At 60.5% G+C, this 27,642-nt stretch overlaps 1 protein-coding gene across 2 annotated transcripts; it reads left to right on the plus strand.

The window, feature by feature from the left end:
- Positions 1-27,031, plus strand: MLLT6 (MLLT6, PHD finger containing). 2 transcript variants are annotated; one of them, XM_029075578.1, is made up of 20 exons: positions 1-164; positions 2,908-2,987; positions 3,776-3,830; positions 4,047-4,156; positions 5,145-5,248; positions 5,511-5,604; positions 5,941-6,069; positions 8,054-8,155; positions 10,116-10,290; positions 10,746-11,414; positions 11,809-11,990; positions 12,650-12,758; positions 16,506-16,572; positions 16,689-16,837; positions 18,999-19,190; positions 19,301-19,389; positions 21,131-21,453; positions 22,132-22,231; positions 22,708-22,998; positions 23,348-27,031. In XM_029075578.1, the coding sequence occupies exons 1-20, from the start codon at positions 56-58 to the stop codon at positions 23,390-23,392; spliced, it is 3,174 nt and encodes a 1,057-aa protein (XP_028931411.1). In that variant the 5' UTR covers positions 1-55; the 3' UTR covers positions 23,393-27,031. The 2 variants fall into 2 exon arrangements, with proteins under 2 accessions (XP_028931411.1, XP_028931412.1); XM_029075579.1 differs by having other exon boundaries at positions 5,944-6,069.
- The last annotated feature ends 611 nt before the right edge of the window (positions 27,032-27,642 follow it).

A 27,642-nucleotide genomic window follows, 5' to 3' on the forward strand; every position in this document is an offset into this window, starting at 1 on the left:
CCCCCCCGGGACCCCCTCCTCCCCATCAGCAGCCCCTCGGCCCCCCCATGGAAGCATGAGGGAGATGGTAGGAGGCTGCTGCGTGTGTTCGGACGAGAGGGGCTGGGCGGAGAACCCGCTCGTGTATTGTGATGGACACGCGTGTAGCGTGGCCGTCCATCAAGGTAAGCGCCCCGACCTGGGGGGAGGGAGGGAGGGGAGCCGGGAGGGTGACCCCTGACCCCCCTGACCCCCTGACCCCGCCGCCCCCTCTGCCCTCGCCCGCACGGGCCTGCCCACGACGAGGACCGGGGGCAGAAGACTGGAGGGGTGGGGGGAGAGAGGGAACCGAGACCCCCACCCCACCCCCAGCCCCAATTTAGTCTGCGCCCCTGTTGTTCCGGGAACGCGACGACCCCCTTTTAGGGGAGTTTGGGGGGCATCCGGGGTCGGGAGGGAGAAGGACTGGGTTGGTGGGGGGAAGTCTGCCCTCCTTCTCTTGCTGGGCCTTCCCCCCTTTCCCACCCACCCTGATCTCCCTCTCCCCTCCTCCTCCACAACCTGGGGCAGATTTGGGGTGGGGGGCAGAGTCAGGGCTCGGAGTGCAGCCGGGGCGGGGGGCAGGGCACAGCGTTGGCATCGGGGGATTGGAGGGGAAACTGTCCGTCGACTCCCGGAGTTTCCCCGGGACCACATGGTGCCACTTAACCCTTGCAGGGATTTTGGAGTTTGGGGAGGGGGGGAGAGGCGGGCCCTCCCTCCCTCTCCCCTTCCCTGGGGGCGGGGGAGGAGGCCCAGACCCCCACCCCCACCCCCGAATCGTCCCCTTGCGAGAGCCCCCCGCCCCTTCCCCACAGACACCTGTCCTTGAACTTGATCCGGCCGCCCACACCTGTGCAGAGGTGGGGGAGGAGGATGTGGGAGTTGGGAAGGGGGTGGGTGGGCGGGAGGGTTGACAGGAGGGGGTGCCTGTCCCTTTAAGACTGCGACCCTCCCCTTCCCCCGGGGTTATAGAACTGCCCCCTCCCTCCTTTCGCATCCCCCACCCACCCACTCCAGTTTGTGGAGTTTGCATCTCCTAGAAGATTTCCCACGGAAAACCCCTACCTCCCCGGGGAAGGAACAGCTCGTTCTGAGAGTGGCCCCCCCCCCCCCCCACTTTCCCATCCCCGGGAGTGTGAGCAGTGCTCTGCACACGGTAAGCACTCAGTCAATACGATTGAATGAGTGAGAGTTGGGGAAATCAGGGCCAGAGGGGCAAGATTGGAACTCTCCTCCCCATGACCCTCTGATTTCCCAGCTGGCCTGAGCCCACCTGGGGTGCTGCCCAGGTTGAGTCCTGCCTGGTTGGGACCGGGGAGACGCTCAGACAGTAGCCCTTGCCGAGCCCCGAATTTGGGAGCCTGCGGGACAAGCGGCTTCGGATTCCACTCCGACCTGGCCCACTGGCTGGGCAGAGGGGCTGGCTGAGGCGGAACTTCTAGGAGGAGCCCCCCGCAACTACCTGTAATTTATTATAGGGCCCATCTCCCCCGCTAGACCTGAAATTCCCTGAGGGCAGAGATTGGATCTGCTAACCCTACTCTCCTCCCTTAATCAATCAGTGGTATTTATTGAAAACTTACCATGGGCAGAGCACTGTACTGAGCGCTTGGGAGAGTTCAGTACCACAAGGTGGGTAGACACTTTCCCTGCCCATCACGAGCTTCTAGTCTGGGGGCGGCGGTTGACATTAATATAAATAAATAATTTATAATATAGAACTAATGGATATGGAGGTAAGCGCTGCGGGGTGAGGATGAGGCGAATATCCAATGCCCAAAGGTCACGGTGATCAATAAATGCTAGTGATCAGTTGGTTGGTTGGTTAGTTGGTTGATAGGTGCAGCCCGGGATTGTTTGGGCAGGGCCTACCCAAACAACAGCCCCTCTGGCTCCAAGCTCCCCTCTAGACTGTAAACTTATCGTGGGCAGGGAATGTGACTTTTTATTCTAGCGTACTCTCCCAGGCTCCCAGTACAGTGCTCTGCTCGCAGGAAGTGCCCGATAAATACTATTGACTGACACAGGTACCCCAACAATCAATCAATCAATGGTATTTTACTGAGCACTTACTGTGTGAGACCACCGTTGATGTATCTACCAATTTTGTCAAATTTTGGATATGATGCCGTGGGGCCGAGGGTGGGGTGAATATTAAGTGCTTTAAGGGTACAGATCCCAAGAGCGTACTCGATGCAGAAGAGAGAGGGAGTAGGAGAAATGAAGGTTTAATCTGGGAAGGCCTCTTGGAGGAGATGTGATTTTTTAGGAGGACTTTGAAGGTGGCGAGAGTGGGGGTCTGGTGTATACGAAGCGGGAGGGAGTTCCAGAGGGAGGACGGGGGCAAAGGGTCAGCGGCGAAATAGATGAGATAGAAGTACAGCAAGTCAGTTGGCATTAGAGGAGCGGAGGCGTGTGGGCTGGGTCGCAGGTGAATTCAGCCTCAGGGCACCTGCTAGATTTGGGGAGGAAAACGGAGCCGGCGGGCAGGTGGGATAAAATCCGCGGGATCAAGCCAGGGTGATAGTGCGGGGCAGCGGGAGGGATTGGGAGTCAGACTCCCAGATCCCTCCTTCTCACCAGACCCCAGCCCTTTGCCCTCCTTGATTCCTATATCTGGGAGTCGGGATGAGGAGGGGGGGTCAGAGCCGCCCTCCCCAAAGCTCGATCACCGGCGGTCAGTCCTGAGGCCTGGATCCGGAGGTGGAGGGGTGGAGGGCAGAGCTCCTTTTGGGTGGGCTCCTAACTCCGTCACATCAGCCACGTGGTTTCTTCGGACCGTTCCATCCGGACAGGTGGGGTGACGGCCAGGTGAGGCAGGAGAAGGAGAAGGGGGAGAAGGGGAGGCCTCGGGGGACTAACCGGTGGTTCTGCTCCTCCCCCCAGCTTGCTATGGCATCGTCCAGGTGCCCACCGGCCCCTGGTTCTGCAGGAAGTGTGAGTCTCAGGAGAGAGCCGCCAGGGTGGTGAGTAGCTGCCCCCAGCCCCCCGCCCTGTTCTCCACCCCCTCTCCGGCCTCTCCAGACCCGTGGGGGGGTCTCCCTCCCGACCGCCAGTGGCTTCTCCTTCTGCCCCCCGTCCCCTCTCCCAAGGCTTCCAGACTGCTGTCCTCAGCGGGCAGTGTAACTGGAACCCAGGACCCCCATCCAGGACCCTCCCCGACTCTGCTGTCCCGCAGCCTGGTCGAAGGGCAGGAAAGAGATGGGGGAGTGGGGGAGAAGAGCTAGAGACCACCAGGATTGAGTGGGACACAACCAGTGTAAATCCAGATGGTCAGCCAAGCACGCACACACACCCCCCTAGGCAGACCAACTCACACACATGCCCAAACCCTTATGTACACTCACGCCAAAACACGGACAGATCCAAGTATACACAGCCAGACCCAGTGGCAGACACATATGCACCCACCCACACCGACACGCATTGGCACCTTTGCAGTCCCACTGGCTCGCCCAGGGGAAAACCATTGGTACCCTGTCTCGGATTCAGCCGTGACTCAGTCACACTGCCCCGCCGCCCCCATTCCCACATACGTAGCCACACCCCGAACCCTAGACACACGTCAGCATACAGAAACAATAACATACATACTGCCCCTGATCCCCCCCGTGCCAGGTACAGGCCCCCGGTAACGCTATTGCCCCTACAGACAGACACACAGCCATCGGACAGGGCAGCCGCCTGCCCCGTCCATGCACAGGAAGGCTCAGGGGAATCACTGAGTCCCCTTCTTTCCCTCCTATGACTACAGAGGTGTGAACTGTGCCCACACAAGGACGGGGCCCTGAAGAGGACAGACAATGGAGGTGAGAGGGAGGGAGCCTGGGGTTGGGACACCAGAGTACAGAGGGGCAGGGAATGCTCGAAAGGTGGGGGAGGGCAGGGGGTGCTACGAGGAGGGGGAACAGGGCTGGTGGAGAGGGGCAGGGGCTGGGGCACCAGGGCGGAGCGGGGCAGGGAATGCTTGGATGCCCACAGCCGGTTGTGATGCCAGGCTCTCGGTGGCTCTCTCCGTTCCCCAGGCTGGGCCCACGTGGTGTGTGCCCTCTACATCCCCGAAGTGCAGTTTGCCAACGTCCTCACGATGGAGCCCATCGTGCTGCAGTACGTGCCCCACGACCGCTTCAACAAGGTCAGTCTGTCCACCCGCTCGCCCGCCGGCTCCCATACCAAGCTCACCCATCCCGGGAGGGGCCCTACCCGCTGGGGACTGACCCAGGGGGAAAGGGAGATTGGGTCCCTGGCTTTGAGGGGCTGCCACTCTGATGGAGGAGACAGGGCCCACATGTGATCACAGATACACATTCACCCATTCATGCACACACACACACACACACCCAGATGAGCGAGGACCTAGTGCAATTACTTCTATTAATGTCTACCTCCCCTCTAGACTGTCGTAGACATGAGAAGCAGCATGGCCTAGTGGATAGGGCATGGGCCTGGGAGTCACTAGGCCCTGGGTTCTTATCCCGGCTCTGCCACTTGTCTGCTGTGTGACCTTGGGCAACTCACTTTGCTTCTCTGTGCCTCAGTTACCTCCTCTGCAAAATGGGGGTAGAGACTGTGAGCCCCCAGTGAGAAGGGACCGTGTCCAATCCCACTGACTTGTCTCCATCCCAACACTTAGAACAGTATCTGCCACATAACCACTTAACAAATACCACAGTTATTATTATTTTGGGCAGGGAATATGGTACTCCTTCAAGAGCCCAGGACCGGAGTGGGTTGAGTTGGCCAGAGTGGAGAGCCCGGGGGCTGGGCCGAGGGCAGTGGCGATAATGGCGGGTGAGGGCGAGAGGCCTGGGGGGACCGACCTGGTGCCTTGATGCTGGGCTCTGGGCCCCAAGGCTGCCCCGCTGAGCCTCTGGGGACCCAAGGTCCAGGTATAAGCTAAGCGGCAGGGTTGGGGCGTTGGGGGAGTTGGGGAGACCGCACGAGGTCGGCCGAGCCTAGACCCAGCACCGCCCCTGCCGAGCTGAGGGGAAATGGACCGACCTCGCAGCGGGAGGGATTGAGGTCGGTGCCCTGGATGGAGGTGGGGGGTGGGGAGACGGACCGAGGGCCGCCCCGGGGGTGAGCAGGGGTGGGGGACTCAGGGCCCCGGTTCTCTCACCCAGACGTGCTACATCTGTGAGGAGCAGGGCCGGGAGAGCAAAGCCGCGTCTGGTGCCTGCATGACCTGCAATCGCCACGGATGCCGCCAGGCCTTCCATGTCACATGGTAGGTGGCTCCCAGAAGCCCGGTTGACCCCGGGGACCTTCCTGGGCACCCCGACCTGGGCTCCTCCTCTTCTGCTCCCGCCGGCCTCTTTAAACATCCCCTCCCTCTGCACTGACCCCAGTCCCACCAGCCCCAGACTGGGGGTGAAGGGGAGGAGGGCCGGGGTTGGGGGAGGAGCAGAATCATCGGCATGCAGGGCAGGTGGGGATTTGGGGTGGGGGACTCCAGCCTCAGCCTCCCCGGGGCCCCGGGGGTGTCCCAGCGCCCAGATGGCCGGCCTGCTCTGCGAGGAGGAGGTGCTGGAGGTCGACAACGTCAAGTACTGCGGCTACTGCAAGTACCACTTCAGCAAGATGGTGAGTTTGGGCCTTGGCCGCGGCCAGGGGGCCGGGGAGTCAGACAGCCGGAAGACCTCCCCCGACCGGATGGGGCGGGGAGAGAGCTCGGTCGCCTCCGGCCTCGTCGGTGGGGAGAGGGTGTTGGGATGGGAGGGGGCGGTCTGGAAAAGGAGGCCTGGAGGAGTGTCATCCATCTGGGAAGCCTTGGATGGAGTTCTGCCCATTGGCAGGGGAATGGACTAGATGACCCGTCCAGTTGACTTGCAAGGGGAAGGCAGGTTGGGGTGTCCGGCTGGAGACTCTGGGGGTGCTAATTGGCCCGCTCCCCACCCCGATGACCCACCACCCACCTAGAAGACATCCAGGCATTCAGTAGGAGGAGGAGGAACGGGAGGGGCCGGTGCCTTCATCTCTGGCCGACGCAGCCGATCGACCTCCCCGTCCCAGGAGAAACACGGCTCCCATCACGAGCGGCCAAAGAAGGTACTCTTTGGGGGTCTCCCGCGGGTGAGGAGCGGGGCCTGGGCTGCCAGAGGGGGCGGGGACAGGGGAATGGCTGAATGGGACTACCCAATCCCCGAGAAGTTCCCCTCCCCGTTCCCCTTGCTACTGTAACTGCACGCCTAGGATACCCTGGTATATATAAGCTGCACCTGCCACCCCTCCTCTCTCCCGCCCTGTGCACACATTTCAAGATCTGCCTTCAATGGGTGCCGGGCTGTTCCTAACACTCCCCCTGCCACCGTCCCACCCGCAGTCGTAATCTCGGGTGGACCGGGACCTCCTCTCCTACACGGGAAGTTACGGTACGGGGAGAAGCCGGGAGAGAATCTGGGTTGGGATGAGCGGCGGAGGGGAGGGGATGTCGAGGAAGCAAGGGGAGGTGGGCCTGGGGTCATCCCTCGGGCTGTGGGGTTTCCACAGGTGGCTGGGTGACTTCAGGATCCTCTTCCTGGGGACCCCTGAGGGTTAAGGGGGTGGATTTGGGGGGCGAGGGTCTTTCTGAAAAAGGGGAGGACGTCTGTCGGGAGCTCTCCTGGACATCTGGGTGTCTGTCCGAACGAGTGTCTGTTTGTCTCCGCATCCGAATCAGCGTCAGTTCATCCGCCTGGTTGTGTGGCTCTCATTCAATCGTATTTCAGTCGTAATTATTGAGTACCTGCTATGTGCAGAGCACGTGTGCGCGTGTCTGTGTGTGTCTGTGACTGTGTTTCTCTGTGTAGTTAACTGTAGCTCCCCATGCTCGCGTGTCTCAGTACTTCTCCGTCTCTACACTGTGAGCTCATTATGGGCAGAAATGTCTCTTCTTTGTTGTTATATTGAACTCTCCTGGGCACTTAGTACAGGGCTCAATAAATAAGCCACAGTAAGTGCTCAATAAGTACGACTGAATGAACAAATGAATGTGAGCACGAATGCATTTATAGCTCTCCCACGTGTGTGTGTCTGTCCATCTGTGATGGTGGTTTTATGTGTGTTTAACTGTGGGTCACCATCCTTGAGCGTCTTGTGCGTAGCGAAGCAGCAGTGTGGCTTAGTGGCAAGAGTCCAGGCTTGGGCGTCAGGGGACGTGCGTTCTAATCCCGGCTCCACCACTGGTCTGCTCTGTGATCTTGGGGAGGTCGCTTCAATTCTCTGTGCCTCGGTCGCCTCATCTGAAAAATGGGGATTAAGACTGTGAGCCCCATGTGGGACAACCTGATTACCTTGTGTCCCCCACCCCAGCGCTTAGAACGGTGCTTGGTACTTAGCAAGTGCCTAAAAAATACCATCATTATTATCTGAGTAGCTGAACGTGTGTATGTGTGCATTTGCGTCTCTTCTGCCCGTGTGTGTGTGTGTGTGTGTGTGTGTGTCTGTACCTGTGACTGTATGTGTATTTCCCTGTGGGTCCTCGTGCCTGTGCGTCATGGTACTTGAGTGTGCGTACTTGTGTGTTTGTGGATCTCCCGCCTTATGTGTCTGTGTCTGTGTGTCTCGTGGTTCCTGGAGCCAAGGATAGTTGCAATGAGCTATTTTTAGATCACTAACACCATGGAGGAGGGGGAGGGGAAGCGAGGGCAGGGAGGGGGCAGGGGCAGGCCTGGCCAGGGAGCAGTCTATGGGATAGCACGGCAGCCCTGCCGGACCACCCCTCACTGACACCCCTCTCTGATGCCCCTGCTCACCGATACCCACCCCGGGAAGCCGGGCTCGGCCTGCAGCCCGGGTCCTGGATGGAAAGAGGGGAAGCCCCAAGCTTCATCTTAGTCCCCAGAGTGAGGGGATCCCATCCCAACAGGAAGGGGGACAACGGTTCCGGGACGGAGGGGAGAGGGAGCCTGGGGGGACCCAGGCCCCCGCAGCCTGGGAAATCTCTGCTCCCAAGAAGCGGGGAGGGTCTCTCCCTCCACCTCCCCTCAGCCACAGCTCTCCGCAACCCTAACCACCCCCTCACCTACTGTCCTCTCCTCTCCTTCGCTCTCAGAGTCGGAAGGACAAGGAGCGGCTGAAACAGAAGCACAAGAAGCGGGCGGAGTCGCCCCCGGGCCTCCTCGCTCCTGCAGCGCCCATCGGAGCCGTGGAGAAGGTACCCGCAGACGGCTTCCGGCTCGCCCTTAGCGCCGCGAGGGTAAACCGAGGCCGGTCCTCCCTCCCCTCCCTCTGTCCCGCTGTTCGGCCCTGAGGGCCTCACCCAGAGGGCTCTGGGTTGGACAGGGCGAATGAGGTCATCTCATTCATTCCCCTGCCTCCAGGCAAGAGAGCCCTTCCCTGTGGTCAGTCTATCACAGGTGTCCTTCTCCCCCTCACTCCCTCCTCCTGCCCTCCCTCATTCCCCAACCCGGGGTCTCTCCCAGCTGACCTGCCATCTGTTGACCCTAATTCCACCTGTTGGGGAGAGCCTGCACTCAGAATCCCAACACCTCGAGCTCTGGGGCTCCAGATGGTTTGGTCCTCCCCCGGGCCAGTCTGGGGAGTCGGGGGACCATCCTGGCTGAGAGATTTGGGGGGCTCAAAGCCTGACAGCAGGAAGGCTTGAAGTTAGACTTAATTAATTGTGTTTCGGTCATATTTATTGAGCGTTTTGAGGTTGGGCTTAATCGTCTTTCAGTGAGTAGTATTTATTGAGCGATTACTGGGTGCAGAGCACTGTGATTGAGTGGATAGGCACCCCCCTCCCCCCCATGATAGGAGCGAATTCTTGGAATAGACAACTGTGGGCTGGAGATGCCAAACAGTCACCCAGGCATCCCCTCTGGGCCTGCTGGGGAGGATCTGGGGAGGGAGGATGGGGAGGGGATTCCCCCAGTCCCCTTGGCACCCCTCCATCCCTTCCTATCAGTCAAGATTGCCCCTGGGGCACGGGACAAGGAGGGTGGGGGTGGGCTCAGCTCCCGGAAGAGAGGACAGGTAAACTTCACCCGAGTCTCCCCTCCCCCGACCCAAGCCCCAGTTCCCTCCAGCTGGGGGCAAATATGGGAGTTGGGGACGGGTCCCCTCCATCCTCCCCCCAAATCTGACAAGCGGTGACCAGAACGCCCCAGTCCGATGCAGGGAGCTCCACCGCTCACCCTGCCAGCAAGAGAGGTTGGCACCTCACAGGGCAGTTTGGTGCCGAGCTTGGGTGCCAGGTTGCCTGGGTGATGTTGGCATGAACATTACCTGGGAGACAGTGGCCCCATAATTCCTTCCTTCATTCATTCAATCATATTTCTTGAGCGCTTTCTGAGTGCAGAGCATTGTATTAAGCATGAGGGAGACTACAATGTAATAATAGACACTTTCTCTGCCCACGACAAGCTTAGGGTGTAGAGGATGAGCTTCCATGCCCCGTTCTCTCCCCTTTTCCCCTAAGGGCAGGGGAAACTGCCAGCCAATCCCAAGAGGAGCTGCTCTAGATGGGCAGCAAGGGGGTGGGAGTTTTACCCCACAGAGGGCTCTGGAGGAGGTCTGTCCAAATATGCCTGTGTTGGGGGGGCATGGGAGTGTGCGTAAGTGTGATTTGTGTGTTCGCTATCTGGGGTGTGTTGAGCAGTGGGGTTAAAGGTGACTTTCCATGCCCCGGAGGTATGGATTTGTTACCCTTTTTCCTATCCCTGCAGTCTAACTTCTCTCCCTCTTGCTGCAAGTTCAGGCCTTCCTGCTGGAGGGCTCCTCCCTCTCCAGGACTCACATCCTGGTTCCTCTGAGCCCGGGCCAAATTCTGGGTCAGGACCCACACCCTAGCCCCGGGGTACGCTCCTGGCCCAGGGCCACATTCTGGTCCTTCATTCATTCATTCAATGGTATTTATTGAGCACTTACTGTGTGCAGGGCACTGTACTAAGCGCTTGGAAAGTACAATTCGGCAAGAGATAGAGACAATCCCCACCCAACAACTGGGCCACATTCTAGGCCCGGAGCCACGGTCTGGGCCTGGGGCTGCATTCTGAGCCTGGGCCGCACTTTGGTCCCGGGGTCACACGCTGGCCCCGGGGCCCCATCCTGGCCCAAGGGGTCTCACTTCTGACCTGACGAGTTCCCCCTCCCCCCAACCCCTACTCCCACAGGGCTCCTCCAGCCACCACGAGAGCCGGGAGTCCTCGGACCCCAGCAGCCGCGCTGACCCCAAGGGGAAAAAGTCTTCCAGCCACGGACTCAGCCACAAGGGCAAGAAGCAGAGCGGCGGGAAGAGCGGGGCCGGCTTTGGCTCCGCTCCCTCCGGCGGCCCTTTCCAGACCTCAGGTCAGCGACGGGATGACCCCTCGGGGGGGGGCGACGGTGGAAAGGGGAAAAGAAAGGGGCCCCCAGGGTTGGGAACATGGGGGTCTGAAGCCAGCCCGGACCCCCGGACCCCCGGACCCCTCCCCACCCCACCCTGCCCTGCCAGGGCCGAGGCTGCTCATTCGCATCACTTGCTTCTCATTTCCCTGCAAAGTCAGTACCGTAATGACCGCGAACATCTTCCTCCGCCCCGACCCCCTTCGCCCTCCCGGGACCCCCAGCCTGCCTTCCCTCCGGCCCTTCCTCTCCCAACACCCCCAGGCCCCGGCCCCTCCCGCCTTCCCAGGACCCCGGCCCCTGCCTTCCGCCCCCCGCCCCCCGCCGATCCTGGGGTGCCCCTCAGCCAGTAGGGAGAGTCAGAGCCAGGGCCCAAACCCGGGCCCTGCATTGGGTAACCCCCACCCCCGCTCTCACAGGCCCCTCCCTCCAGAGCTCCCCCGACTTCGCCCCATTCCCCAAACTGGAGCAGCAGGAGGAGGACCTGTACCCCAAGGCGCCGTCTGCCCCGTGCTCCTCCTCCTCCTCCTCTTCTTCCTCCTCCTCCTCTTCCTCCTCCTCCTGCTCCTCCTCCTGTGCCACCACCGCCTCGGCCCCGGCCACCACCCCCGCGGGCCACGGCTCCCCGCTGTCCGACAGCCCCAAGGGCGACGTCTTTGAGCAGAAGGTCGTCTTCTCCGGCTTCGGCTCCATCCTGCGCTTCTCCACCACGGCCGTGGGACCCCCCCGGCCCCGGGCCCCCTCCCCCGAGGGCCCCAAGTCCGGCGGGGGCGCGGGGCCGGGGCCGCCCAAGCGGATGCCCGCGCTCAGCGCGGAGGAGGGGGGCGGGGGCGCCGAGGCCCCCCAAGAGAAGAAGCACAAGGGCAGCAAGAAGAGCAGCAGGCACGGACCGGGTAGGCCCAAGGGCCGGCGCAACAAGGAGACCCCCGGGACCACCGCCCAGCTGGCCGGCTTCACCGCCACGGCCGCCTCGCCTTTCTCCGGCGGGTCGCTGGTCAGCGCCAGCGTGGGCGGCTCCTCCGCCCGCCCCTTCAGCCACGCCGGGGCCCTGCCCAGCCTCAGCCTCGAGTCCCCGCTCCTTGGGGCAGGTGGGTCCGGAGCCGGGCGGGGCGGGGCGCCCCGGGCGTGTGTGTGCGGGGTGTGTTCGGGTGCGTGTCTGTGTGCGAGGGTGGACGTAGAGGGTGGCGGAGGGCTCTGGAGCAGCTGGTGACACCGGGATCGTTTCCCTCCCGTCCCCAGTCTGGACTGGGGGAGGAATGGGTGGGTCCGAGGCAGGGGATTAGATGGGTTGACCTCCCACCCCGCGGTGGGGCTCCTCTTCCTCCTTTTCGCTCATCCATTCGATCGTATTTATTGAGCGCTTACCGTGTGCAGAGCACTGTAAGACGCGCTTGGGAGAGGACAGTACAACAGTTAACAGACACATTCCCCGCCCACGATGCTCCTCGGGAACTCCGGTCATTCCCTGTCTTCTCCCCATAGGGATCTACACGAGTAACAAGGACCCCATCTCCCTCGGGAGCGGGGTGCTCCGGGCCGTCTGCAGCACCCCGCTCTCCTCCAGCCTCCTGGCCCATCAGAGCACCCCGTCCCTGCCCCAACTCAGCCGCTCCCCGTTCGCCAGCAGCCTTCCGTCTTCCTCCGCCTCCATCTCTACCACTCAGGTCTGTGCCCCCCCACCGGGTCCGGCCCCCTCCCCGGCTCCCAATCGGTTCCCCACCCCCCTTCGTTCATTCAGTCGATCATGAGGCGCTTACTGTGTGCAGAGCACTGTACTAAGCGCTTGGGAGAGGACGCTAGAACAATAAACAGATACTTTCCCTGCCCAAGATGAGCTTACAGTCTGGGTTGCGGGGGGACAGACATTCATAGAAATAAATAAATGACAGATATGGACGTAAGTGGTGTGGGGCCAAGATGAATAATGGGAGCGAGTCAGGGCGACGCAGAAGGGAGTGGGAGAAGAGGGAAGGAGGGCTTAGTCAGGGAAGGCTTCTTGGAGGAGATGGGCTTTCAAACGGGGAGCAGAGTCATTGTCGGATGTGAGGAGGGAGGGCATTGCAGGTCAGAGGCGGGATTTGGGCGAGAGGTCGGCGACGAGATAGACGAGATGGAGAAGGTTGGCGTGAGAGGAGCAGAGTGCGCGGACTGGGTTGTAGTAGGAAATCAGGGAGGGGGCAAGGTGATCGGGTCTCTCCTCCCCGTGTTTCTCCGTCCCCTCTCCCCACACCCCCTACCAAGACCTCATTCCTCCCCCCACCCCATCCCCGGTGACCCGGCCCCGGCCTCGCCATCTCTCCCCCTCCCCCCGTCTCCCCACCAGGTGTTCTCCCTGGCGGGCCCCACCTTCAGCCTGCCCACCTCCCACATCTTCGGGACCCCCGTGGTTCCCGCCGCACCCCTGCTCAGTCAGTCGGAGAACAGCCGCACAGGTAAGGGGACCTCCAGCTGCGTCAGCGGCTCTGCCCGCCGTGGGACGGGAGGCGGGCCCCGGGGAGCCAGGCTCGGGGGAGCCTAGAGGGCCGGGATGGGTGCCCCAGGGCCGAGGTCCCCTCCCCGGGCACCTCTTCGGTGCCACACGTGTTTGGAGTGTGTGCTGGCCTCAGGCAGCAGGAGCGGGAGACCCCGTCTCATGTATGTGCGTTTAGGCACTTGGGAGTCAGGTCCTGCCTATAGATGTGTCCCAGCTCTGCTGCCTTCCTCCAGTGCCCAGGTCCTGCCCCCATTCTTTAATAATAATAATATATTTGTTAAGCACTTACTGTTTGCCAGGTAATGTACTAAGTGCCAGGGTGGATACAAGCAAATTGAGTTGGACACAGTCCCCGTCCCACATGGGGTCAGTCTCAATCCCCATTTTACAGTTGAGGGAACTGAGGTCCAGAGAAGTAAAGTGACTTGCCCAAGGTCACACGGCAGAATAATGGTGGAGCCGGGATTAGAACCCATGACCTTCTGATTCCCAGCTCCGTGCTTTAATCACTAGGCCATACTGCTCTGGCCGCCTCCCTCCAGTGTCCGGCTTGGCCCTCTGTCCTCCAGTGTCTTGGCTCTGTTCATTCATTCAGTTATATTTATTGAGGATTTACTGTGCACAGAGCACTGTCCTAAGCACTTGGGAGAGTACATTAGAACGATAAACAGACATTCCCTGCCCATAACGAGTTTTCAGTCCAGCCCCTCCAGTGCCTCAGCTCTCCCCTTTCCCCCACGGAGGCCCCGGCCCCTGCCCCTGCCCCTCTCCCCACGTGTCCCCAGCCCCGGTTTTGGCTGGTTGGACCGATTTCTATGTGCTTCCATTTCCCCACGAGAAGCAGCACGGGGTAGTGGCTAGAGTCCGGGCCTGGGAGTCAGAAGGTCATGAGTTCTAATCCTGATTCTGCCACTTGCCTGCTGGGTGACCTTTGTCAAGTCACTTCACTCCTCAGTTCCCTCATCTGTAAAATGGGGATGAACTGTGGGCCTCACGTGGGACAACCTGATGACCCTGTATCTACCCCAGCGCTTAGAACAGTGCTCTGCACATAGTAAGCGCTTAACAAATACCAACATTATTATTATTATTATTGCTGCCCCAGCCTTGGTCCTGCCCGGCGCTCCAGGGGTTACGGGAAAAGACTGGCGATGCCGGCCCTCGCCCCTAGGGGGCCCTCCTGAGCAGCGAGGAGGCAGCCCGCTCTTGATTGGTGGACAGGCACCACGTGTCCGCTCGGGGGCGGGGCGACCGGCGCTCCGGTGACAGTTTCTTAAAGGAGACGCGCCCTTAATCCCCTCCCAGGATTAGCCCTGCCAGCCACCCACCCCACACCCCATCCCTGAGTACGGGGCCAATAGAAACAAGCGATGGGAAGGGGCCAGCCCCAAAGAAACCAGGCCGCAGGCCCCACGTTACAGAAGTAGCATTCATTCACCAGTATTTGTTGAGCGCTTACTATGTGCAGCGCACTGGACTAAGCGCTTGGAATGGACAATTGGACAACATTCATTCAATAGTATTTATCCAGCGCTTACTATGTGCGGCGCACTGGACTAAGCGCTTGGAATGGACAACTGGGCAACATTCATTCAATAGTATTTATCCAGCGCTTACTATGTGCGGCGCACTGGACTAAGCGCTTGGAATGGACAATTCCAATGTCCATTGGACAATGAGTTCGAATCCCAGCTCTGCCACTTGTCGGCTGTGTGACTGTGGGCAAGTCATTTAACTTCTCTGGGCCTCAGTTCCCTCATCTGTAAAATGGGGATTAAGACTGTGAGCCCCACGTGGGACAACCTGATTCCCCTGTGTCTACCCCAGCGCTTAGAACAGTGCTTGGCACATAGTAAGCGCTTAACAAATACCAACATTATTATTATTATTATTACAATTGGGCAACATTCATTCAATAGTACTTATCGAGCGCTTACTATGTGCGGCACACTGGACTAAGAGCTTGGAATGGACAATTGGGCAACATTCATTCAATAGTATTTATCCAGCGCTTACTATGTGCGGCGCACTGGACTAAGCGCTTGGAATGGACAATTGGGCAACATTCATTCAATAGTATTTATCGAGCGCTTACTTTGTGCGGCGCACTGGACTAAGCGCTTGGAATGGACAATTGGGCAACATTCATTCAATAGTATTTATCGAGCGCTTACTATGTGCAGCGCACTGGACTAAGCGCTTGGAATGGACAATTGGGCAACATTCATTCAATAGTATTTATCCAGCGCTTACTATGTGCGGCGCACTGGACTAAGCGCTTGGAATGGACAGTTGGGCAACATTCATTCAATAGTATTTATCCAGCGCTTACTATGTGCGGCGCACTGGACTAAGCGCTTGGAATGGACAGTTGGGCAACATTCATTCAATAGTATTTATCGAGCGCTTACTTTGTGCGGCGCACTGGACTAAGCGCTTGGAATGGACAATTGGGCAACATTCATTCAATAGTATTTATCGAGCGCTTACTATGTGCAGCGCACTGGACTAAGCGCTTGGAATGGACAATTGGGCAACATTCATTCAATAGTATTTATCCAGCGCTTACTATGTGCGGCGCACTGGACTAAGCGCTTGGAATGGACAGTTGGGCAACATTCATTCAATAGTATTTATCCAGCGCTTACTATGTGCGGCGCACTGGACTAAGCGCTTGGAATGGACAATTGGGCAACATTCATTCAATAGTATTTATTGGGCGCTTACTATGTGTAGCGCACTGGACTAAGCGCTTGGACACTTCGGCAACAGAGAGAGATCATCCCTGCCCAGTGATGGGCTCACAGTCTAATGGGGGGGGGGAAGGCGTAGTGGATAGAACACGGGCCTGCCAGTTGGAAGGTCGTGGGTTCTAATCCAGGCAAATGTCTGCTAGGGGACTGTGGGCACGTCAGCAGCGTGGCTTAGAGGAAGGAGCCCGGGTTTGGGAGTCAGAGGTCGGGTTTCTAATCCCGCCTCTGCCACTCGTCAGCTGGGTAATAATAATAATGTTGGTATTTGTTAAGCGCTTACTATGTGCCGAGCACTGTTCTAAGCGCTGGGGTAGACACAGGGGAATCAGGTTGTCCCACGTGAGGCTCACTGTTAATCCCCATTTTACAGATGAGGTAACTGAGGCACAGAGACGTTAAGTGACTTGCCCACAGTCACACAGCTGACAAGTGGCAGAGCTGGGATTCGAACCCATGACCTCTGACTCCAAAGCCCGTGCTCTTTCCACTGAGCCACGCTGCTTCTCTTTGGGCAAGTCACTTCACTTCTCTGGACCTCAGTGACCTCATCTGGAAAATGGGGATGGTGACCGTGAGCCCCCCCGTGGGACAACCTGATGACCTTGTATCCACCCCAGTGCTTACAACAGTGCTTGGCACATAGTAAGCGCTTAACAGATGGCATCATCATTGTTATTATTATTCTCTGGGCCTCAGTTACCTCATCTGTAAAATGGGGATTGAGAGTGTGAACCCCACATGGCTGCCCAATTCGATTTGCTTGTATCCACTCCAGCCTGGCACATAGTAAGGGCTTAACAAATACCACAATTATTATTTTTATTAGGCCACGCTTCACCGGTGCTCCACCACTTAGGGTGGAGTTCCATCTCTGAGGAGGAAGGGGACCCCTGAGCACTGAGCCCTGAGCACTTATTCCTGAGCAGTGACTAGTCCCCACCTTCTCCCCACAGAGCCTGACCTGGAGGACTGCAGTTTCGGGTGTCGGGGGACCTCTCCCCGGGAGAGTCTCTCCTCCATGTGAGTCCTTGGCTGGGAGGAAGAGGAGGAACCCACTGGGGTGGCGGACACGGGAAGGGCAGCGGGGAGGAGGAGCCGAGTCGAGGTAGCCACGTGCCCCGCTGTGCCCGCCGCAGGTCTCCCATCAGCAGCCTCCCCATGCTGTTCGACCAGACGGTGTCCTGCGGAGGAGGGGGCGGCGGGCGGCCCGACGCCGTGCCCCAGGCCACGCCCAACATCGAGCAGCTCTTGGAAAAGCAGGGCAACGGGGAGGCTGGCGTCAACAGTGAGTGGACGTTGGGCTCGGCGTGGCCCGGGGCGGGAGGGACGGGCCGCCAGTCCGGAAAAACACCGGAGGGGAGAAAGTCCGAGGCAGCCGAGAGAGGCCCCAGAAGTTCCCGGAGGACTAGGGCAAGGAGACTCAACGATACCACCCCGGGCCGGGCAGGGAGCAGCTTCATGGGCACCCGAGGGTGCATGGATCCTTCCTCCAGGGTAGAGAGAGAACAGGGGAAGATCCTCCCCTTCAACAGGGGCTGCCCCTTCCCTCCCTGCCGGCGGATACGGGCCTCAACATCATCCTCACCAGCCTCAGCGGCTTTTACTGAGGACTTACAGGGTGCAGGGCACCAGGCTGGACATCTGGTGTGTGCAGGACACTGGGCTGAGTGCCCGGTGTGTGCAGGGCACCGGGCTGGGCACCTGCTCTGTGCAGAGCACTGGAGTGGGCATCTGCTGCTTTCAGGGCACTGGATGGAATAGACACCTGCTGTATGTAGAGCACAGGACCGGTTTGCCTGCTTGTGCAGGGCACCGGATTCATTCATTCATTCATTCAGTTGCATTTATTGAGCGCTTGTTGTGGGCAGACCACTGTACTAAGTGCTTGGAAAGTACAATTCGGCAATAAAGAGAGACAATCCCTGCCCACGCCGGGCTTACAGTCTAGAGGGGGTGAGACAGACATCAAAACAAGTAAACAGGCATCAATATAAATAAATAGAATTATAGGTATATACATATATGTACATATATATAAGTGCTGTGGGGCGGGGGGAGGGAAGAGCAAAGGGAGCGAGTCTAGGTGATGAAAAAGGGAGGGGGTTGGGCCCCTGGTGTGTACAGGGCATCGAGCTGGCCACTGTGTTAGCTGTCTGCTGTGTTCAGGGTACTGGGCTGGATGCCTCTTGTATTCAGGGCACTGTGCTGGGCAGCTGCTGTGTGCAAGACACTGGGCTGGGCACCCACTTTATGCAGGGTACAGAACTGGGTGCTTGCCTTGTGCGGGACCCTGGACTAGGTGCTCGAGAGCATGGAATCAAAGTAGAAAGCACAGTCCCTGCCCTCAGAGATTTTACAGTGGGCCCTCGCTTCTGGATCCTGCCCTAAACCACAGGGGAGTCCCGCCCCTTCCCCTGGGGGGATGCCAGCGAGCACCACAACCCGTGGAAGATAGTACAGAAAGCACCCAAAGCAGCGGTGGACTTGTGACCGGAGGAAAAACAAATAATAAATGGTCCCTATTTTTATCCTCCAATTAGTGGATCTCAAACCTCCAGAAGGGCCGAATAGAAAATCCCGGCGGAGTCACGAGGCCGGCTGCCTCACCGGCCACGCCTCGCATCTCCCCCTCAGACGGCACCCCCCGAGGGAGTTGGCTGTCCTGCTTTCTGTCTGAAGGCAGCCCGGCCGACACCTTCATCGAGGTCCAGGGTGTTGAGGCTTCCTGACTGTGGGAAAGTCTTCAAGGGTCAGAACTTACGTCAGGCTTCGAGCGCCGAAGCCGCGCTTGTGCGCGGCAAGGGATGGAGGGAGAATGGATGATGACAAGAGAGCAGAAACTGGGGAACGGAAAGAGAGGACGGCAGAGGAAACGTTTTAGGGACACGGTAAAATAAAGCCTCAGACGACACCTCTTCCCCGCTGATTGCTGGGTGACTGACCCCGAGGAGCAACCTCTGCGGCGCACTGCAGTTGGGAAAGGAGCGCCTCTTTTCGAGCGGGAATTTTGTAAGGATAGTGAACTGGGAAGGTGGAAAATCAGTGCCAGAAGCTGCGAACTGCAGGCAGGGCAGCACAACGAGGGATGGTCTTTTTTTTTATAGTACTTGTTAAGTACTTACTCTGAGCCAGGCACTGTACTAAGCGCTGGGGTAAATACACGTTCATCAGCTTGGATGCAGTCCCTGCACACGTGGGGCTCACGGTCTTCATCCCCATTTTACCGATGAGGGAACCGAAGCCCGGAGAAGCGAATTGAGCTGCCCAAAGTGCCGCAGAGGCAGAGAAGCGATGAAAATCCAGGTCCTCCGACTCCCAGGCCCGTGCTCTGGTCACTAGGCCGAGCTGCCTCCCGAGGATCTGAGAATCTAGTGCGATTTTGGTGTCGTCGTCTCCCGCCCCCAGCTAGTGACCTCTCTGTCCCTCTCTCCTCTCTGTCCTCTCAGTCGTGGAACTGCTCAAGGCGCTGCACTCCCTGCAGAAGGAAAACCAGCAGCTCCAGGAGCAGATCATGACGCTGACGGCGAAGAAGGAGCGTCTGCAGGTCCTCAACGTCCAGCTGTCTGTGCCTTTCCCCATGGTGCCTGCCCCCAACGTCTCTGCCCCTCCAGTGGCCCCCTACCTCCTGCCTCCCAACGGTGAGCGGGCCGGGCGAAGGACGGGGTGGGGACGCGGGGGTCTGCTCCGGGGGAACTGTCGTCCCGCCGCCCCGGGTGCCCCGCCCTGATCCGCACCCGGTGTCCCCCAGCTGGCAGCAGTGAATCGGTCAGCACCAACAAGAGCCCCCCTGGCAAGAACACCTTCGGGATGGAGAATGCCCTCTCCACATCCTCAGAGGTGAGGCCGGGCCCGTGGCAGAGATTCCAGGGGTCTCTGCAGCCCGGACCCCTTTTGGTCGGGAGGGAGAAGGGGGTCTCTGCAGCTGGGACCCCTCTGAGCGGGTGGTAGTGATAGCCGCATTTATCGAGTGCCCACGTGAGACAGTGCACTGGAAGAGGTCCGAGGGAAGTGTTACGTCATCTGTAAAATTCATTCATTCAATAGTATTTATTGAGCGCTTACTATGTGCAGAGCACTGTACTAAGCGCTTGGGATGAACAGGTCGGCAACAGATAGAGACAGTCCCTGCCGTTTGACGGGCTTACAGTCTAATCGGGGGAGACGGACAGACAAGAACAGACAAGAACATGTAAAATGGGGACGAAGACCGTGAGCCCCAGGTGGGACAGGGACAGCGTCCAACCTGACAACCTCGTGTCCACCCCGGTGCTTAGTACGGTGCCTGGCACATAGTAAGCGCTTAACAAATGCCATAAAAGAAAAAAACAGAGAGAAGAAAACAGAGTGACAGTCCTTGTTCACTAAGAGCCGGCAGTCTAACTGGGGAGATGAACATAGAGATAGAACATAAAGCGGTCGAAATCAATCATTTGAGGGGAAATGTAGGGCCGAGGGCTACGGAGGGTGGCAATAAGATGGTGAGGGCTGGAGTTGGCCGAGGGACGATGTGGCGTGGAGTGCTGGGGGAGATGGACTGGGGAAGGCTTGGGGGAGGGGGTGGGATTTGGGGAGCGATTCGAAGGTGGGGAGAGCTGGAGTCCGTCTGTTGTGCCTGCGTGGTCCAGTGGCTAGAGTCCGGGCCTGGAAGCCAGAAGGACCTGGGTTCTAGTCCCGGCTCCTCCACTTGTCTGCTCTGTGACCTCGGGCAAGTCACTTCACTTCTCTGGGCCTCAGTTCCTTCATCTGTAAAATGGAGATTAAGACTGTGAGCCCCATGTGGGAAAGGGACCGTGTCCAACCCTATTTGCTTGTTTCTACCCCAGCTCTTAGAACAGTGTCTGGCACATCGTGAGCACTTAACAAATACCACTGTTATTATTCTGTGATGGCGGGGGTTGCCGGGAGGGAGTTTGAAGCTGGGAGAACAACATGAATGAGGGGGTGAGGAGGGAGAGTCAAGAGCGAGGGGGTCTCTCGTGCATCATTGGGAAAGGGGGACCGGGCGATTCTGGATCCCCGGTGGGCAGGGGAAGGAGCGGAGGGGAAAAGAGAGGAGGGCTTCCCCGGCATAAGGGGAAGTGGCACTGCGTGCCCTCTGTGGGCTGCTCTTAGCCTCGCCAGAGGGGCCTCAGGGGATGTGGGGCCGGAGGGGCCCCAGGCCTTTTATTAAAACAACAAAGGTATGTGTTAGGTGCCTGCTATGTGCCAGGCACTGTACTAAATGCTGGGGTAGATATAAGCTAATGAGGTTAGACTCGAGCCGCGTCCCACTTGGGGCTCCCAGCCTTAACCCCCATTTTACAGACGAGGGAACCGAAACCCCGAGAGGTGAAGTGACTGGTCCCAGGTCCCACTGGAGACAAGGGATGGAGTGGGATTAGACCCCCGGCCTTCTGACCCCCAGGCCCGACCTCCAGCCACGCTCCTCCTCTCCACGGCCCAGCCTTCCAACCTCAGGCCGTTGTGGCGGGGGTCCTGAGGGGCGGGGGAGAAGGGGCGCCGACCGGCCCCGCGCCCCACTCCCCGAGCTCTCCCTCCCCTCTGACCCCGGCCCCTGCGGCCTCTCTCCCCTGCCCAGGACCCCCAGTCGGCCTGCCCCAGCCGGAGCAGCTCGTCCCTGTCCTTCCACAGCACGCCCCCGCCTCTGCCTCTCCTCCAGCAGCCCCCCGGGGGCCCGCCCCCGCCTCCCCCGCCGCAGAACGGGCTGGGCCGGGGCCTGGCGGGCTTGCTGGGCACTGGGCCCACGGTGGAGGGGCTGCTGGGCAGCCTGGCCGGGGGGCAGCAGCTGCCCCTCAACGGCCTCTTGGGGAGCCTCAATGGAGCTGCCCAGACCCCCGGTCCCAGCCTCACCCAGACCACCGGGACCACCCCCACCATGCAACTCTCCAGCAGCCTCAACAGGTGAGGGCCGAGGAGCGGGCGGGGGTGGGGACCCAGACCGTCCCCGGTGCTCACTGGGCCACCCTTGCCCCTCGCTTCATCCCCCAGCCGGGGCCGAGCGATTCCTAGAGATGCAACGGCTCCCACCCCCTACGCTGGGCTCCCTTTCCTCCACTCACTTCCACCCGACGCGCCAAAGGGAGAGAAGGGGAGTTTAGTTAGCTTCTCCCCCCGTGGGGTGGGGGACAGATGCGGAGACCCCCCCCCCCCAGCCACAGCAGGATGAGACCAGGGGCAGCCTACCCAGCGGTCTGCCCCAGAGGGTCCCGGCCCTTGAAAGAGCCCCGGCACAGAAGGACCAGCTTCCTGGGGTTGGACCCGACCGGCTCTGAATCTAACCGCTATCCCTCCTGCTACAGTAGAAACGTCCAATCCTCAGAGGACCTAGAGAAGCCGCCTCCAGCTTCCTGGTCTGAGGTTCCTCCATAGTGGAGGTCTCACCCCGTAATAAAGCCCCCCATCCCTTCTATCACAAGGGTTGGAGTGGAGTTTTGGGTTGGGGGGTGGAGGGGGACCAACCCCCAACTCAAAGCATGACCTCAACCTTGAATGTAGACAGGACCCTGACTTTGGCCCTGTCCCTCTCCCCATGTATCCCTCTCTCCACGTCCCGCCGGCCGACCGTGACCCCCCCCATAGCCATCCCAGCCCCAACGCCCTGACGGAACAACAGCGTCACCTCCTGCAGCAGCACGAACAGCAGCTCCAGCAGCTCCTGGTGTCCCCCCGGCTGAGCCCGGTAACCCTCCACGCCCCTCCCCGACCCCCTCCTCGCTAACCCAGCCCAGCCGGCCCCTCCAGGTCGCTCCCCCCGGACCCCCCGGGACCTGGTTGGCGCGCCCCCCCACAGTAGCACCCACGCTAACTCTTCCTCTCCCCACCTCCCCGGTGACCACCGGTCCTCACCCAGGCCCCCAGCTGATCCCACCCTCCTCCCAGCACCCTCAGACCCGCGTGTGAGACTCCCACAAGAATGCCTTGGGAAGAGAGATATCCTAAGGGGGGTGTCACTCCAGCACCCCTGCCCAGGGTCCAGGGGCGTGTGGGGGCTTGGAGGAGGTCGGGCTGGGGGAATCCCAGTGGAGGGTCTAGGAGCTGAGTCGGGGGCAGGGTCAGGGGGTTGGGGACTGGAGGAGGGGGGCGGTTCAGGGGCCCGGCCCCCTTCCCGCCTCTCCCCCCGGTCCGACCCGGCCCGTGTGTCCGTCCACCCTCCAGGAGCACCAGACGGTTGTCTACCAGATGATCCAGCAGATCCAGCAGAGGCGGGAGCTGCAGCGGCTCCAGATGGGCGGCGGCTCCTCGCAGCTGCCCGTGACCACCCTGCTGGCCGGGGCCGGCCCCCCGCTGCTGCCCACCGCGGGCTCGCTGGTGGCCCCGGCCCTGGGCGCCGGGGGAGGCCTGGTGGGCCCGGCGGCTGCGGCGGGAGGACCCCCGGTGCTCACGGCCCAGGCCCACCCCTTCCTGGGGCTCCCGGCTGCGGATGGCAGCGGCGGGCAGAAAGGAGCGGTGGGTACCGGGCCCTCGGCAGGAGCCGGGCGGTGGGGGGCGGGTGGCCGCATCCCACAATCCCTGAGGGAAGAAGGCGGGAAGCTGGCAAGCGGGGCAGAGCGGGGGCTGGGGAGGGCCCGGAGTACCAGCCCGTCCGCACCCTCCGGGTTCTGGGTGGCATGAGATGGCGGGGAGGGCCGAGGACCCTCTAGTGGGGTCCGAAGGAGGTGGGGCAGGCCCCCAGCAGGGAGGCGACCCCCACTGCCTCCGCTTCTGGTCGACAAGGGGCCTGACCCGGAACCGGGGGCCGCGGGCCGCCCCTTCAGCCCCCCACCACTAACCCGGCCCTCCTTTCCTCTCCCTCCAGACCGGCGGTGACAAGGTGGCTCCAGCCAATCAGGAGAAAGGCTAAGGCAGCCCTCCCGCCCCCCGCGTGCCCCCTGTCCCCCATCCCGTGGGGGAGATGCGCAGGTCCAGAGCATAGAAGACGCCCGGCCGGGAGGCGGGCCATACTGGGTGACACTTGGGCCCAGTCGCTGCAGGAGTTTGAGCCGGGGCTTGGGGGAGGCGGAGGGGAGGGGAGTTCTAGCCCTGCCCGCTCCCGCTCCCCCACCCACTTTTGTCCCCACCAGCCACCGAGTGAGCTGAGGACTGCACAGGGATCCTCTGGGTGGGGGACAGGGTCCCCCGGGACTTCCAGTCCGGACCCCGGTGGCCAGGGTGGCCCCAGGGGTTGCCCGCTTAAAGTGGATGTCGGCACTGGGGTCTTGACCCACCGGTGGAGAGGGAAGGGGCCGTGAGTGGACCCTGTTCTGGAGGTCACCAGGATAGCACTTGGGGGGAGGGGGCCTTTAGCCCCCCTATCGTTCGGATCCTTCTAGGCCTTGGTGGGTGGGGGGGTCAGCCCTCTGGTTGTCCCTTACGTCCCCCAGCCGTGGTGGAGGGGGACGGGTAGCCCTGCCGTTGGGGGAGGGGAGCCCGGGAGCCCCCAGCGGCCCCCCGCCCCTCCTCCGCATCCTCCGATTCCTCCTCTGCCCCCGTTCCCCAAAGTAGGGCTCCGGATGGGCAGAGAAATTAGCGTCAAACGCAGGCCCGGCGGCCCTCCGTCCCACCCCGGGTCCTTCCCTCCCCCAAGAGGCCCCCCGACCCAGCCCCGTCCATGACCCGTTTGCACTATTGAAAGTTTGTGGGGAGGGAGGAACCGGGCTGGGGGAGGTTCTCGGGACGGAGGGGTTAAAACGGACGCCAACTTTGGCTAGCATCAGCCCCAAGGACTGTAGGAAGGCCGAAGCCGGAGCATTTCACTTCAGGCTTCCGCTCACGGTCCCCGTTGACCCCCACCCCATGCATCGAAGGGAAGGGAGAGGTTTGGGTTAGCTTCTCCCCCTCCGTGGGGTGGGGGAGAGAGGTGGAGACCCCCCTTCCGCCCCGGAAGAGGACGAGAGCAGGGGCGGCCTACCTAGCGGCCTGCCACAGAGGGTCCCGGCCCCTGAAAGATCCCCGGGCGGAGAAGGACCGGCCTGCCGGCTCCCAGGCCTCTCACCTGGAGTACGGGCGGGCGAGTGACTGTTTGCAAGGCTGCCTTAAAGGGCTCCGCCCCAACCCCAGCCTTGTGATCCTCCTCCCTGGAAGGTCGCGAGAAAGGAGGGGTGGTTTCCCGAAAATGCCACTGGGGCGTAGGGGGTCAGGGCGTTAAACTGGTTGGGGATGGGGAGCGGGGAGGGCAGCCAGTGAAGGAAGAGAAAAAGAGGACTCGAAAGATGTGTTTTCAGTTGCACTGGGGTAGAGTTTTTTTACCCGTTTTGATGCTCTTGTCTTGGTCTGTTTGCATGTGTGCATTCTCGGGTTTTTTTGTTTTGTTTTGTTTTGGGGTTTTGTTGTTTTTTTGTTTGTTTCTGTTTCTTTTTTAAAACGAAGAGAGGTGTATATTTTTGGCCACGCCAGGGACGTAGCACAGAGATATTTTTGCCCAACACTGCCTGCCTTGAATGGCTTTTTTCTGATACTGGAGATGATAATGCTCCCTGGGAAGGAACTTTTTAAGACGTTTAGGGTCTCTCAGCCAAATACAGAGCCGGGGGTGGGGCGTGGGGGGAGTCCGGATGGGATTGGGGAGCAGGGGATGGGGGGAGGGGTGGGAAAGTTAGGGTTCCCAAACGAACGCCTTTCTCGGCAAGCACCCTCTTCCGCTTCAAAATGGAAGGCTCCTCCGTCGCTTGGGGTGGGTCTCAACTGGGATAGGTTTTTAAGCCCCAGTCTCGAGCTCTGAAACGCTCTGGTCTTCCCCCTTCCCATCCACCCCCCGCTCCAAAAGGGGAGGGGATCCAGGGGGGCTGGCCAGCTTATAGCTGGGGTTGACATCTAGTTTTGCCCTATTGATCCTGGAGGGCAGAGCAATGGGGAGAAGTTTGGGAGTTAGACCCCCCTCCCTCCCAGGCCTCTATCCGAAGAGAGACTGGATTTCTCCTGAAGTCAGGGAAGCTTTTTCGGTGGCTTTCCTGAGTTTCGCCCCAGCTCAGTCCTCTCTCCCCTTCCCTCGGGATCCCCCCCCCCCCCCCCCGCCATCCCATCCCCGCCACTTCCACATCTAACTCATTTTCAACCAAGAGGTCTTCCTGGTCTGCCCCCCTGGGAGCAGCCGAAGCGGTCAGGGACCTCCTCTCTGACTGCGTCCCCACTCCACCTCCTCTGGGCACCGGCCTGGCATCCCCAGCCCTCTTGTTTGTCCCCCGTTTTGCAGCCGGAGCGAGGTTCGGCCTGCTAAAATCATCTGGCTCCCGGGGGCGGGACGGAGACGGGCTCCCCTTATCTGGGGGCCTCGGCCAGGGCCCGCTCCCACCTGCCTGGAATTGGGAGGAGGCCGCCCAGCAGGGAAGCGGCCGGAAAGGCCCTCGGGGTTCCGGCCTGCCCACTGATTTTCCACCTGACCCGTGCTCTTTGGGTCTCTGAGAGTCCCGAGCCTCCCTCGCCCCATCCCCCAGCCTCCCTCAGCCCCCCGGTGCAGAGGCAGGGGGTGACTTTATAGGGCCTTGCTGTTGGGGCAGGGAGCTGAGGTGGGGAGGATGTGGTTCTTGGGGAGGAAATGGAGTCAAGTGCGTGGGAAGGGGGAGGGGAGCCAGGCGGCACCGTTTTTAGGGGTCCTGCCCCCTCACCCCCAGTTCTCCGGACCCGGGGGGGTCCCCGCAGGGGCCGAGGAAGGAGCGAGCCCCTGGCAGTGAGGCGGAGGGGCGGGTGGGAACGGGGCCTGGGACGCCGGGAAGGCGTTTTGGGGTGTCAGTCAGTCAGTAAGGGCTACGACTGTGTCTGGCTGAGGCTGCAAGTGGGTGGGTGTGACCGTGTGCCTGGGGATGATTGTGGCCGGGTGACGTGTGCGAGTGTGCATGTGAGTGTGTGTGTCTCAGGGCTGTTGCACTTAGTCTTCTGAGCTCTGTACGGACCTCTGCTCCGTCCAAGAGTCTGACCCTTTTTAAGGCCGGCCCGGGGCCTCGGGCGGGTGCTTCGGAGTCAAGGCCCAAAGCCCAGACTGGTGCGGATTTCCGTTTCCCGGGCGGGGGTCCCCGTCTCGCCCTCCTGTTCCCCGGTCCCCCGTCCCCAGGGTTCTTCTGAATCTCCGGGGGCAGGCGGGGTGACGGAGGCAGTGGGCAGGGGGCCTTCCGGCTGAGGGATGACACCGCCGGGCCCAGCCAGAGCGGCAGGCCTGGCGGGGGGGATTTACCTCAGAGATATTTTGCCCACAGCCTGATGTCTTTCCTGCCCCACTGGATTCCCCGTTCGCGGGAAGGGGAGGCCAAGGCTGGTCTGGGACCCACCCCTTCCCCGAAACGGGGCCTACGGGACTCCCCTCGGGCGGGGGCTGCCCTATGGCATCGAGGTCGGCCCGTCCGCTCCCAACTCTCCCAACCCCCTGCCCTCACGCCCCCCACCCCCGTGTATAACTCAGACTTGTATCATTGTGTGACGGCCGCGTTTGTACGAAGGGCAGATCAGAACAGCACTTGTTCTTTTAATAAAAGAACGTTTTACAGAAAAATAAAAACCTTGGAAAACCCAACTCTCGTCTCCTGCACCGGGGGAGGCTGGAAAGGGGCCATCCGGGAGGACAGAACCGGAGACTTTCTCCTAAAGGCTCGTTAAGGCGGGAGCTGGAGCCAGGGCCCAGCGACCGGTTGGCCTCTATGGGACCTCGAGCATTTTTTGAGCGATTGACGGATAGTATTTACTGAGCACTTACTGTGTGCAGAGCACTGTACTGGTTGGTAGACTCGTTCCCTCCCATCGAGAGCTAACGGTCCAGAGGGAGAGCAGACATTACACCTCGGGACTCTCCCTTCCCGCCTCAAAACCGAAAGAGAGGAAGGGGAAAAAGGGGAGAGAAAGAATCACCCACTCCCCTCCCCTCCCCGCTCAGCTTCGATAAAAACCACATCCTTCCCCTCCCGAAGGCCGCCTCCACCAGGAGGCAATCACTCCCCAATCACCAACTTTGCTTTTCTTTTTTCTTTTTTAATGGTGTTGGTTCAGCACTTCCTCCGGGCCGGGCACCCTACCGAGCACTGGGGTAGATCCAAAATAAGGACTCCGTCCCTGTCCCGCACAGGGCGTCCATTCTGAACCCCCTGGTTTTTACAGACGAGGTGGGGGGGCCCAGAGAAGTTAATCGAT

The sequence above is a fragment of the Ornithorhynchus anatinus genome, chromosome 11 (genome assembly GCF_004115215.2).
Source record: "Ornithorhynchus anatinus isolate Pmale09 chromosome 11, mOrnAna1.pri.v4, whole genome shotgun sequence".
Classification (NCBI taxonomy): Eukaryota; Metazoa; Chordata; class Mammalia; order Monotremata; family Ornithorhynchidae; genus Ornithorhynchus; species Ornithorhynchus anatinus.

Excerpts from the sequence above, each read along its gene's own strand:
- MLLT6 (XM_029075578.1), top strand. The coding sequence starts at position 56 with ATGAGGGAGATGGTAGGAGGCTGCTGCGTGTGTTCGGACGAGAGGGGC. Across the intron at positions 165-2,907 it reads TAGCGTGGCCGTCCATCAAG|CTTGCTATGGCATCGTCCAG; the intron begins GTAAGCGCCCCG and ends TCCTCCCCCCAG. Across the intron at positions 16,838-18,998 it reads CGGGGAGGCTGGCGTCAACA|TCGTGGAACTGCTCAAGGCG; the intron begins GTGAGTGGACGT and ends CTGTCCTCTCAG.